The sequence below is a fragment of the Musa acuminata genome, chromosome BXJ2-5, assembly GCF_036884655.1.
Source record: "Musa acuminata AAA Group cultivar baxijiao chromosome BXJ2-5, Cavendish_Baxijiao_AAA, whole genome shotgun sequence".
Taxonomy (NCBI): domain Eukaryota; kingdom Viridiplantae; phylum Streptophyta; class Magnoliopsida; order Zingiberales; family Musaceae; genus Musa; species Musa acuminata.
In genome coordinates this window covers 16,739,255-16,752,993 of record NC_088342.1, presented here as the reverse complement: position 1 = coordinate 16,752,993, position 13,739 = coordinate 16,739,255, and the positions used below count along the sequence as shown (strand labels likewise).

Genomic DNA, 13,739 nt, shown 5'->3' with positions numbered 1-13,739 from the left:
GCTTCCTCCAAGTGATACTAGATTGATAGGGCCACAAACATCTAAGTGCACTAGATCAAGTCGATGCCATGCTCTTTTTGTTCTTCTCACTTTGAAATGCTTTCTTTCTTGTTTACCCATGACACATACTTCACATAATTTTGTTGGGCGATCAATTTTTGGCATTCCTGTCACCATATTATACTTCTCTAGAAGTTTCAAAGCCTCAAAATTTAAGTGAGCATATCTAAGATGCCAAAGTGTAAAAATATTCTCAATATCAGCTTTAAAACAATTTGATTGATCAAAAATACTTAAATGCAGAGGAAACATTATATTCTTTGTCATTTTCACATGTGATATCAATGTTTTATTCTTGTCACGAATTGAGAGAGCCATATCTTTCATCTCAATATCAAAACTTTTTTCAAGTAATTGTCCCAAGCTTAGAATATTATTTTTCATATCAAGAACATAATAAACATCTGAAATACATAATTCTTTGCCATTATTAAGTTCAAGGAGAATTTTACCTTTGCCTCTTATTGGTCTTTGAGACAAATCACCAAATGTAATGTTCCCAAAATAACTTGTATCCATTTCTGAAAATAACTCTTTGATGCCACACATGTGATTTGAGGCTCCTGTATCTAGATACCATGTTATAGATTGATCCTCTTTCAAATGATCATAACTCATCAATAAAACTTGATTTTCATTCTTTTCTTCCTCAACAAAATTTGCCTTATCACCTTGATTGTTAGGATTATAATAACATTCATAAGAGTAATGTTCGTACCTTTTGCAAACATAACATTGTATTTCAGACCTTTTATAATTTCTGCCACATCCACGGCCTCGGCCACGTCCTTGGCCATAACCTCGGCCTGCTTGGCTAGAATTTTCTCCACCACCTTCATTGTTTGGAGATTCTTGATTGGTCTGATTTCTGCCTCCTCTTCCTCTTTAAGAATTTGATTCTCCTTTATTTTCAAGAGTAAGCTTCGTTTGTAGTGCTTGCTCCATAGTTTTGTCTTCTCCTCTTTTTGTAATCCTTTATTCATGAACTTGAAGGGAACCCATAAGTTTTTCTAAAGACATTTTTTTCAAATCTTTAGATTCTTCAATTGCAACAGTAATAAAATCAAATTTTGGATCTAGAGATCTCAGTATTTTTTCTATTACTCTATGATCATTTATTTATTCACCATTTCGTCTCATTTGATGAACAATAGAAATAATTTTTGATAAAAAATCAGAAATAGTTTCAGAAGTACCTTGTTGTAATTTTTCAAACTCGGCTCGTAAAACTTGTAGACGAAGTTTCTTTACCTTATCAATACCACCGAATGCTTTTTGAAGCATTTCCCAAGCCTCCTTTGAAGTATTTGGTGGAGCGATGATCTCGAACATTGTATCATCAAGCCCTTGGTAGATCGTGAACAAAGCCTTTTTCTCCTTCTTCCTTCGTTCTTTGAGTTGTTTTCTTCCTTCTGCATTCATTGCTCCTTTTGTTGGACTTAGTTCAACAAATCTATCTTCTACAAACTCCCATACATCTTGGGAGCCTAGAAGAACCTTCATTTGGATGCACCATATGTCATAATTTTCTTTTGTCAATCTGGGGATTTGGAGTTGGATGGTACTTGAGGAAGAGGTCATAGCTTAACCTATGCTCTGATACCAAATGTTGATCTTGATAGGAAGAAGGGATAGAGATATCAAACAGAGGAAGAGTAGAACAAGCTTCAATCTTCTATATTTCTCTCAAGAAAACTCTTGACAAATTCAGAAACTCTATCTATTTCATAACCCAACATATGAGGTTTATATAGTCCTCAAAGATACATTACATTAATTGTATTCAAGATGAATCATTCTTTTTCAAGAAACCCTTTCAAAAACCAATAACCAATTTGACTTATCCTTCCATAGACTTTTAATCTATTTCTTCTTGATATAATGAATCTTCCTCTTAATGCAATGAACCTTTCTTTTGATGAAATGAATCTCTTTATAACACTTAAACAAGTTTAATTCCAACACCCCTGGACCAAAAAGGTTGACAAGAGAAGAGCTTCGAGAGCGATCTGCGAAGGGGTTATGTTGGCATTGCGACGAGTCGTGGAGCCGCGAGCATCACTGTAAGAAAGGGAGACTTCTTGTGATTGAACCAGTAGAAGAAAAGGTCATTGAACATACAGAAGAGAGCCTTGAATATTAAGAAGAAGATACGGAAGAAGAGCCACAACCGACTGACTTTATGGTACATGCGCTAGCCGGCTACTCAAACCCGCAAACGATGAAAGTTGGAGGCCTTATCAAACAACAACCAATCATTGTTCTCATCGACACGGGCAGCACTAATAACTTCTTAAACAGTAAGGTTGCTGCTCGGATGGCGCTCCACATCGAAGGTTGCAGCAAGTTCGATGTAAAGGTCGCCAACGGCAGAATCCTAAAGTGCGACCAAAGATGCCCGCAGGTAAAACTATTACTGCAAGACCAAGAAATTATCACCGACTTCTTCCTCCTACCAATTGATAACTATGAGGCCGTGCTTGGCATAGAATGGCTGACTATGCCAGGTGATGTCTCTTAGAACTTCTCCAAATTAATTATGAAATTCTACTGCAAAGGCAAACAGATCATCCTACACGGGAAGCGCGGAAGCAACGTAACCACCGTTTTAACCCAACGAATAGAGAAAGTTTTACACAAGGTAAATGGTGGCTTTTTGATACATCTCCAGCAGCAACCAGAGGGGAAGAAAATAGAAATTGAAGATCAAAATCTCGTCCAATTGCTTGCTGAATTTGCCGACATTTTTGCTGAGCCGCGCAGTCTTCCTCCTACTCGGCAACATAACCATCGGATTCCAATCCTTCCGGGCAAACCACCAGCGAATACTCGGCCATACCGTTATCCTCACCTCCAGAAGGATAAAATTGAAAAGATTGTAAAGGAGATGCTTGAAACAGGGGTGATTCAGCCAAGTTGCAGCCCCTATTCCTCATCAGTACTACTTGTACGCAAGAAGGACGAAACTTGGCGAATGTGCATCGACTACCGAGCTTTAAATGGCATCACCGTCAAGGACAAGTACTCAATACCAGTGATGGATGAACTTCTTGATGAGTTAAAAGGAGCTCGAGGAGTCTTCACGAAATTGGACCTCCGATCTGGTTACCACCAAATTCGGGTATGTGAAGACGACATTCCAAAAACTACATTCCGCACACATGACGGCCATTATGAATTCTTAGTAATGCCTTTTGGACTCACTAATGATCCTTCAACCTTCCAAAGTCTCATGAACGATACTTTTCGGAGCTTTCTTCGTAAATTTGTGCTGGTATTTTTCGATGATATTCTCATTTACAGCCCTTCTCTTGAGACTCACTTTCAGCATTTACGGGTTGTTTTGACGATCCTTCGGGAGAATACACTTTCTGTTAAACAGCCAAAATGCAGCTTTCTCCAGCAAAAAGTAGAGTACCTTGGGCACATAATATCAAAAGGAGTGGCGGTAGACCCAACAAAAATTGAAGCAATGTAAGGCTGGCCGAAACCTACAAACGTGAAATTACTACGCGGGTTCCTTGGATTAACGGGCTACTACCGAAAATTTGTCAAGGACTATAGGAAGATCAGTGCACCCCTCACTTCTTTACTGAAAAAAGACGCTTTCCAATAGTCGGACAAAGCCTCCGCTGCCTTCGACAAACTTAAGGCAGCCATGACGACGATGCCGGTGCTAGCACTACCATATTTTAACCGACCCTTCATCATTGAGGCCGACGCATCTGGAGTCGTTCTCATGCAAGAGGGTCGACCACTCGCATACACCAACAAGGCATTGTCTCCCTCCCATCAAAACATGTTAATATATGATAAGGAGATGCTCGCCATTGTGTACGCAGTAACTAGGTGGAGACCCTACTTGATCGGCGAGCGATTTCAAATTAAAACTGACCATAGAAGTCTCAATTACTTTTTGGAGTAGAAGATATCATCCCTTGAACAGCAGAAATGAGTAACTGAACTTCTAGGATTTGATTATGAAATTATTTACAAAAAGGGGAAAGAAAACGTTGTTGCAGATGCACTCTCACGACTACCTAAGCAAGCTAAATTTTTAGTCATCTCCCTTCCTACCACCAGCTTCCTCAAGGACATTAGGGAAGAATGGAAGAAGGATCCAAAGATCAGCAACATCATAAAAAAATTGGAGGAGGATCCAAGTGCAATAACCCACTGCTACACTTGGGATTCGAGGGATCTAAGCTACAAAGGTCACATTGTGCTTATACCCGACTCCCCTTGCATCAAAATCATCCTGCATGAAATGCACTCTACACCTTCAACAGGGCACTCCAGATTCCTGAGAACCTACAAAAGAGTGAAGCAAAATTTTTATTTGAGAGGGATGAAAAAAATTATTTTTGAATATGTGGCACATTGTGATGTGTGTCAACAGCACAAGGGTGAAATAGTGGCAAGTCCAGGGAAGCTATAACCACTATCCATACCGGACTCGATGTGGACTAATATCTCCATGGACTTCATCGAAGGGCTGCCACCTTCCAAAGGTAAAAGCATAATTCTCGTAGTGGTTGATCGACTTACGAAATATGCTCATCTTTGTGCTGTGCGAAATCCCTACACTACTACTAGCATTGCCCAGATTTTCATAGAAAATATTGTTAAAATGCATGGGATGCCAAGGTCCATTGTAAGTGATCGTGACAGGATCTCCACCAGTAAATTTTGGACCGAGTTATTTCAGTTACAGGGCACCAAACTCAAGATGAGTACAACATATCATCCACAAACTGACAGCCAAACAGAGGTGGTGAACAGGTGTTCAGAGACGTACCTTCGGTGTTTCGCCAGTGACCGGCCAAAGGAGTAGGCGAAATGGCTTCCCTAGGCTGAATGGTGGTATAATACTACATATCATTCATCTACAAAATGTGCCCGTTATGAAGTACTGTATGGTCGACCGACCCCTGTGATTCCAAAGTATGTAATTGGCTTGGCCAAGGTAGATTAGGTCGACCAAGAATTGATTGACAGGGACAAACTCCTATAGCTGCTAAAGGATAATCTCTCTACCACTCAAGCCAGAATGAAGCAGCAAGTCGACACACGCCGAAGTGAAAGAGAATTTTCAGTAGAAGATTGGGTTTATCTTCGCCTACAGCTAAACAAGTAACTCTCCATCGACATACGAGCCTCCATGAAGCTATCCCCATGTTTTTATGGGCCCTATCAGATCACAAAGCGTATTAGAGTCATGGCGTACAGACTTAAATTGCTTGAGGATGCCAAAATTCACCCTGTCTTCTACGTGTCATGCTTGAAGCCCAAGTTGGGAGAACACGAGTCACCCCAGATCCAACTGCCCAACACCACTAATGATGGAGATATTCAAGCCCAACCACAAGCCATCCTCGACCGTAGAATTGTGATGTGTCGCCGACGTCCCTCTATTAAAGTACTAGTGCATTGGAATAATTTACCACTTGAAGACGCCACATAGGAATCACATGAGGAGCTGAAGACCCGGTTCCCTGAGTTCATAGAACATCAGCCTTGAGGACAAGGCTGATTTGGAGAGGGCAAGCTTGATAGGACCCTAGCAGGGTTAGGTCCTACTCAACCAAGAAGCAGCTAATAAAACCCTATGAGATTGTAATAAACCCCACCTAGCCGCCTCTATCCTATAAAGAAGAGTGGCTAGGGTTTATATTTGAGCCTTTGGGCTTCCTAACCGTCGCCCCCTTTTACTGGGTTGGTTGGTTAGGTTGAGGGCAAAAGGGGTAACTCACTTAAGAAGCAGCCCCTAGGGCTAGGGTTTAGAGCCTTATATAAGCATGTAGCTTCCATCTCTTTGAGAATAAGATCTATCAACAATTGCAGTCATTTGGCCAACTTCTAGGAGGGTGAAACCCCTATAGCGTTCTAAGGAGTGATCTGCCTCAAAGATCAATCTACATAGAATTCCTCTGGAGTTCTATCATTTACCTTCATGTTCTCCCCCACTTGACCCCACAAAGCATTCAACAAACGCATTGCTCTCATCCGGGGTCATTGCGACTCCTCATCGTCACTGCTGGATTCCGAACTACTCGAACTAAGAGCGACGGCCTTGCCCTTGTCTGATTTGGGGGGTTGGATTGAAGCTATTAAGGCGTTGAGTGCTTATTTCTATGGGCACTCCCTAACCATGTGCGATCCTCTGCACAAAAAACATATGCCAGGTTTTGGGGGCTTGCCTTTTAAGCTTGGCCCTTTGTGGGAACTCTTCTTCCTCTGTTCGCCCCCGCACTCCTTCACTTGAGAATATTTCGGTGGGCAATTTCCTAAAGATTGTTTCTTTTTCCCCGAGTCCTCCAAGGAAACAAAGTCAGTGAGCCTTTCCGTGGCTACAATCGCCCCGATCACATCGGTGATATTCCTTCGATGCAATTTCTATTGTGCCCATGGCTTTGGCAAAGTTGTCTCAGCTTCCTCCTAGCAATGAACTCTGTGTTCTCGGGTAAGAACTAAGTTCTCAACTCCTGCTTCAAGTCCTCCCATGTGTCCACTCGACACTGACCTTGTTGGATCTCCTCCTAACGGGTTCGCCACTAAAGTTTTGCATCCCCATTCAGATACATTGTTGCTATTGAAACTTTGGTATCTTCATAATCGAGCCTTGTAGCTCGAAAATACTACTCTATGTCAAAAAAGAAATTCTCGAGCTCCTTTACGTCCCTGGCACCCCTATAGCAATGATGCTCAGGTGCCCTCAAGTTTTGTGACAACGCGACGCGGGTGTTGCTCTCTCCCGCATTTAGTGCCCTTGTGAGCAATATCACTCTAGAAGTGAGTTCTGCCACGACTTCGTGTAGATGTTGCACGGAGTCTTTGGTGTCTTCCGTCAGTCGATCGACTAGGGACTCAACCTTGTCGATTTGAGATTCAGCTTCTTTTTCTAAGCTCTCTACCCCAAGAAGCCTTTGTTGGCCTTGGTAAAGTTCCTTCAAGCTCACTTTAAGAACATCCAGGCAGGTTTCTACCGCAGTGAGTCTCTCTTTGTGGCTCTTTTTCTCGGTTGGCGCTTCAGATTACACCTCCTCCACTCGCGGAGAGTAGCCAACTTCTCGCTCATCATGTTCGCTATCGCACTCCTCTTGAGCGGCTCCAACAGCATGAGAGCAAGTTTGCACTTACAGCCCACTTGCGACTGCTTGGGGCAATGGTCCAGCTTGCCCCGTCTTGCTTGATTCACCACGATGCTTTGCTATGGCAAGATTGCAAAGTTTCTTCGCTGCTTGCTCAAATTGCTTGCCCGCTCTAATACCACAATGTCACGGACTTAGCTGGAATTACCTAAGACGTGAGGCACTCTTGCGGCAATTGTCACGGACTTAGCTGAAGTTGCCTAAGTCGTGAAACACCCTTGCGCCAACTTCTCGGACTTAGCTGGGATTGCCATGAGGCGTCCTTGCGATATATGCATCCGCAAAGGGTCAACCTAGTTATAACCTCGTGCAGGTCCCGAAGGACCTGTAAAATAGCAAGTTGATTAATTTGAAAATGAGCGACGGACAAGTCACGACGTCTCGCGAAGATGAAGCTTTACAAGCAATTCAGCGAGCACCTTGAGTGCAAGAGAGAAAAGAGAAGAAGGAGAAAACAAAGACTTTAGAAGGTTGAACAAACAATTGCAAGTCCGCAAACAACTGCTCACTGGGTGTCGAGCACAAAGGCAAGTTCCCGTCAAGTTAATATACGAACTTGTGAAGAGTGTTCAACACCCGACACTACCGCGAAGCCCCATGCCCCCTAGTGCCACCCGAAGGGTTCCAAAGTGCTGAGAAGGCTGACGTTTCGTATACAACTACGGTCTGTAAAAAATAGGTCATGGCTCGCGAAAACGGAGCCATTTTAGGGTAATTTTGCCTAGCGCGGCGAGCGGTCGCACTGCAGCACTGCAACTTGTTCGAGCTTACATTTTTACAAGCAAAACATACAAAACCAAGGCAAAACATACTGCTAAGCATCTGTACAAGTATGCAAAAACGACGAACGATTCATTGAACGAAGTTGTTATGGGTACGCGACGACCGTTCGTGACATTCTGACCTCAGAACTCATATATGCCAAGAAGTATCCCAGCCACCTAGCCAACCTATATAGAACTCATTGTCCCTCTAGAATTAGGCAAGAGAGGTACCTTCTATACTACCTGCTAATTCTCTGAAAAGAGAGGAATATATCCTGTCTTTTGAATACTGAGTCTCACTTCCTTTTATTCTTAACCTCATGGCACTAGGTCTACCAAAGCTACTCATATTGTAATTTGGAAAAGATGATATTGTTTCAAAAAGAATAAAGCAAAAAACTGAACATAGCTTCATGGATTCAAGTAACTCAACATATTCAGTGAACTTTTATTCTTAATAGAGAACATTATAATATAGTTAAGTACCCAAGTGCCTTTGTTTAATTAAATAATTGGGTTTCTGGCAGTCCAGCTGTTTTGAAATGGAGGTTGACCCATACAGCTTATCAACTTCGAGGTCCATATGCCAACTTAAGGGACTAACACTCGCATATCTTCATAAATAAGCTTAAAGCAAGGGAATATCTTTGAACCCATTGTGTATGAATTTTTTTATTATATTAGTCATAAGGCCTTGGTGGCTTCATGCTCCTATCTTCTCCATTTTGCTATCATTATATGTCTTTCTCCAAATAATAAGGATAAATCAACATTGAAAAACCATATAACTATGAGTTGAACAGCTTCGTTACTCAAATACTTCTAACTTTTGTAGTTACATTGCTTGCTTACAAAGATATCTTAACAGCATCTCCTAGTTACCTTACAGAAGAAAAATGAACATCCACTCTTTGGCTCAAATGATTTGTGTTTTATCTTTACATTCTCAAATTAAATTTTCCTGACATTTCTTAAGTTTCTTCTATTTAGTGCATTGTTTCTTAAGGTCTGTCATACCGAAGCGTACCGCCCGTATCGGGCGGTACGTACCGGTCCGACAGGTTACCGGTACGTGGATCATCCGGTACCGTTACAATGCTACAGTACTATACTGTAGTACTGCTACACCAGGGTGTACCGCTCGATACGCCCTGATGTACCGCCTGGTACACTGGTACCGTACCGTACCGAGCCCGAGTCGAAATGCCGGTACGGTACGGTATAGCGAACCTTATCTATTAATATCAAATATTGTTTTTGTGCTCAATAATGGAACAACAGATGAAAGATAAGAAACCACTTTAAATTTTTTCATGCAAAAATACCTTAGCTGCAAGGAAGTTACCACTTGCCACACTAACGCCAAGTTCATGCCAACGATCATTATCACCATGTCGGCGGAGACTTAATATAGGTGGTCCCGGAGAAAGTTTTGCTTCTATTATCAGTCGAATTCTTCCAGCTGCTTCCATTGCAGCCTCTAGTGACTTGGTATCAGTAATTCGATATCGACCAACATACCTGCCCTTGCTTCCTAAAATAAGAAGTCAAAATATGCATGACAATCTAGGCATAGATAGAAAAGGTTATCCATCTAAGCATAGATATAATGTCCTAAGTAAAACATGCACATATCTGAAACTCAAGTTATCCAAGTCAGGTGCACATGCACATATTCAACTTGTACAGCATAAGACCATATGATCATAATCAGTTATTGTATCTGGTGTGTTGTCAATAAGTTAAATTTTGATTGAGGATATTGTCATATTTGGACACATTTCAAAATATTTTATCATATAATTTCTGAGGAAGCAAGCATAAAAAACATTTAATCATGTATAACAAACTCTCTGGGCAAATAGCAGTTGTCATAGTGGGCAAGGTCCCTAGCTCTAAATTTCTATCAGAAGAAACAAAAAAAAAATCCAATTCATGCAATAAATCATCCACCCTACTTGCAATGGAGTTTGCTAGCAAAACAAAAGATTGAGCCAGAGCTGGAAATTTTGAATAAATAGTTGTAATATTATGTGATAGAAGACCATTAACAGTGTTTGAAAAGGAACATGTATTAAGTAAAGAAAGAGATAAATCTCACATTATGTATATGCATAAAGGAAGAGATAGTGGTATCATAAGAAACCAAAGGAACAAGGATCATCAAAAGAGTTAAAGCCAATCCATAGAAATAAGACCAACTAAAATCTGTGTAAAAAAAATTGTAGAAGTGTCCTACCTCTTTCTGTCAAGAGCTTATCAATCTGGCAATGGGTTCCAGGAACAAGGACAAATTTGATCCCAAGACCATGAAGGAGTGAAATATCCTGCAACAGAAGCATAGGATTATAATGTACTGATCATGAACAGTAAAAGAAACAGAATAAGACCAATACAATACACGTTGAAATTTTTTCTTCTATTAATGCCAACTTACTCTTACCTCATGTAACTGGCATGCAATGCTGCATGCTTTACTGGGCCTAACGCTTCTAAAGCATTCAAAAACTAAGCATTCCATAATTATCAAGAAAACGTAAATAGCAAGATAATAGATCATTCAATAATCCAATCAGGTTGAGATTTGTTAAGGTATCTGCTACCTGATCTCACTAAATTAATCTTAAAAATTCAATATACAGAAAAAGAAATCAAGTTCACTATGAAAACTATAACAACTAAGCATCCAATTGCTTAGGCTGTGATACTGAAATAAGTGCTTTGAGAAATTTCACGAAAAAAATTCTCATTCATCCCAAAGTTAGTCATCAAAAAGAAATCAAAAAGAGGACATCAAGAAGAAAAAGAACCACCAAGTACCTGAAGAATGCTATCCAAGTGAGAGCTGTCCACGACCTCCCCCGATATCACCACCACGAACGTGCTTCCCCTGTGACCTCTTATGTAAGGCCAGGCCTGCCGAAACCATCCGACGAACCGCTCATTTTCCTCCGCGCCGCCGGAGGCCTCGTCGGCGGATCCATTCCCGGAATGCCGATCGGACCTACAGCCTAGAGCCAGGTCCCTCCAAGCAACAGCGCCCCGATCAAGTGACAAAGAACGCTTCGTCACCGCCGGAAATCGAGGCAACATTCCACTCGGATCCGATGCTTTCGCAGCGCCTCCGGCGAAAATCCAGGGCCTCGAGCACGAAGCCACCATTGCGAGCGGCGGATCCCAGTCGCACAGGGAAGCGGTGGAGGCAAGAAAACCCTAGAGAGAAAGAGAAAAAGAGAGAGACACACGTCGAGAGGAGTCGGGGAACGCGGCGAAAGAGGTCGAGGAGGACAATATTTGGCGGGCGTGGGAGGCCATTTATTTACTCTTCCCACTCTCCGGCACCGGCTGGCCGTCGAGGTTGCGGCCCAAGCCGCCACACTGCGCCCTGGCACGCATCTCAAAGCAACCTTGATGCAAACTTGCTCAGGCGCAATCACTTACGGCTAAGAAAAATTAAGATTTTATATATATGAGATTTTCCGAGACCCCCATTTTTCTAAAACATCGTTTCTGTTATCCTAAGTAATACATCCTATTCTAAAAATACTCAAACAATTACTCAAAAAAATGAGTATATTTTTTCTGTCCATCAAAGTGTTTTGACCCTTTTTTTTTTTTGCTGGTTATAATATTTTGTTCATCACAATAAAATTACTATAAAATCTACTTAAAAGCATTATGTATGAGTCCAATAAAATCAAGACACAATAGAAACTTTTTGATATATCATATTAGGATTCAGATAAGTATTTATAATAATTTAAGTATAAAATAAATTAAATAAGAATAAAAATTAGTTTATTATAATATTTTAGCCATCATAATAAAAAATATTATAAAGCCTATTTTAAAATTTTTAAACAATCTAAATGGACTCATAACCCCAATCAAATCAAGTATATGTCTAAAAATATTATATCGTAACCATCCATAAGCTATGATAATTAAAAAATATAATATGATGTTACTTACAATATTTTTTAATAATTACATAGTGTTTTTATTTATTAAAAATATTATAAATGAGTCAAATGAAAACACTAATAACAGTTAAAAAATAACGAGAAAACTAACAAAAAATTTTGACAAGAATATGTGATGGGAGGTATTTTGCATGTTTCATGAATTAGGAGCACTATTTGAAAAATAATAAAATTGAAGGCACTGAGAAAAACCCAAAATGAGGTTTTTTACAGGGAAAAGCTTATATATATATATATATATATATATATATATATATATATATATATATATATATATATATATATATATCATAAATTAGGAGCCAAAAAAAAGTTTTTTTATCTCAAATTTCGGAAAAATATCTTATAATGTGGAAGTGATTTTATGGTCAAATTTGTTCTAAATCCACCTTAAATTGGTCAAAAATAAAAATAAAAAATCAACTTTTAAGGGTTAAATTAACTGAAATATAGCTTTTGAAGGCCTAAAAATAGAAAAAATTATCATTTAGGGCTTGTAAGATATTTCCTAAAGAAATTTTTTTGTCAAAAGACCTAGTTATTTTAACTTAAATTGGATAAAGTTAAAAATAGAGGTGATTTTTATGAGCAAATTTGTTTTAAATTCACCTTAAATTGGCAAAAAAAAAAGTAAAATAAAGAACTTTCAGCCTTCTAAGGGTTGAATGAATAAAAATAGTTCTTTTAAAGGAATAAAAATAAAAATGTAGTCATTGAGAGCTTCATTAGACATTTACAAGGTTTTATGAAACTTTGGGGTAAAAAACATTGGAATTTCACCTCAAATTGGTCAAAAATGAAAAAAATAAAAATTTTAGACTTTTAAGTGCTTAATTAACTGAAGATAGATACTTTCAAGGTCCAAAATATAAAACAGTGATCATTTAGGCTTCACAGTTATTTCCAAGGTAACATGAAAATTTTGATCCAAAGACCTTTTAATTTCAGCTAAAATTAGACAAAAAATGAAAGAATTAGAAATTTTCAATCTTTAAATAACTAAATTAATCTAAAATATATCTTTTATTGACTCAAAAATAAAAGTAATAGTCAACTAAGGCTTAAATATATTCGCAAGTTTTTTATTAAAAATAGTCATTAATTACACTAATTTTAAAATGAGTTTTATACTATTTTTTAAGGACCTAAAAACAGTGTAACCCCATGAAAAAATATTGTAACTTAGATGCCAAAAGATAATAATCTCAAAACTTTATAAAAGTTTCTCTGATAACTTAGAATTGATTTTGTGACCAAATATATTCTAAAATAACCTTAAATCGACCAAAAATAAGAAAATAAATTTAGCCTTTTATGGGTTGAATAACTCAAAAATATATTTTAAAGGCCAAAAAATGATCATTTAGAGCTTCACTGGATTTTTCTAGGTTTCATGAAACTTTTGGCCAAAAATTAAAAATTGAAAATTTTAGCATTTTAGGTGCTTAATTAATTGAAAATAATAGAAAATAATGGTCACTCAAGCTTCATTAGACATTTCAAGGTTTCATGAAAATTTGCTCAAAAGACTATTTAATTTCAAATTAAATTAGCAAAAAAAGTAAAACAATAAAAAATTTCAGTTTTTTTATAATAAAATTAACTGAAAATAGGTCTTTTAATGGTTCAAAAATAGAAAATTTTATCAATTAAGACTTCATTTGACTTTATGAAGGTTTAATAAAAATTTTAGTGTTTTCGATAAAAGTAGAACTAAGTCATATTATTTTTGAATGGGAACGAAATACAGTATAACCCATTCAAAAGCATTATAATACAGA

General features: G+C 38.6%; 1 protein-coding gene across 1 annotated transcript in view; it reads right to left on the bottom strand.

Annotated features, from left to right (window-relative positions):
* Positions 1-11,399, bottom strand: part of LOC135612552 (probable amino-acid acetyltransferase NAGS2, chloroplastic) — a 42,793-nt gene extending 31,394 nt beyond the window's left edge. Inside the window, exons 1-3 of the mRNA XM_065108979.1 lie at positions 10,796-11,399; positions 10,215-10,302; positions 9,301-9,509 (exon numbers count right to left, since the gene is read on the bottom strand). Of these exons, the coding sequence (XP_064965051.1) occupies positions 9,301-9,509; positions 10,215-10,302; positions 10,796-11,137 (639 nt within the window). The 5' untranslated portion in view covers positions 11,138-11,399. The remainder of the gene's footprint in view (positions 1-9,300; positions 9,510-10,214; positions 10,303-10,795) is intronic.
* Positions 11,400-13,739: the final 2,340 nt, after the last annotated feature.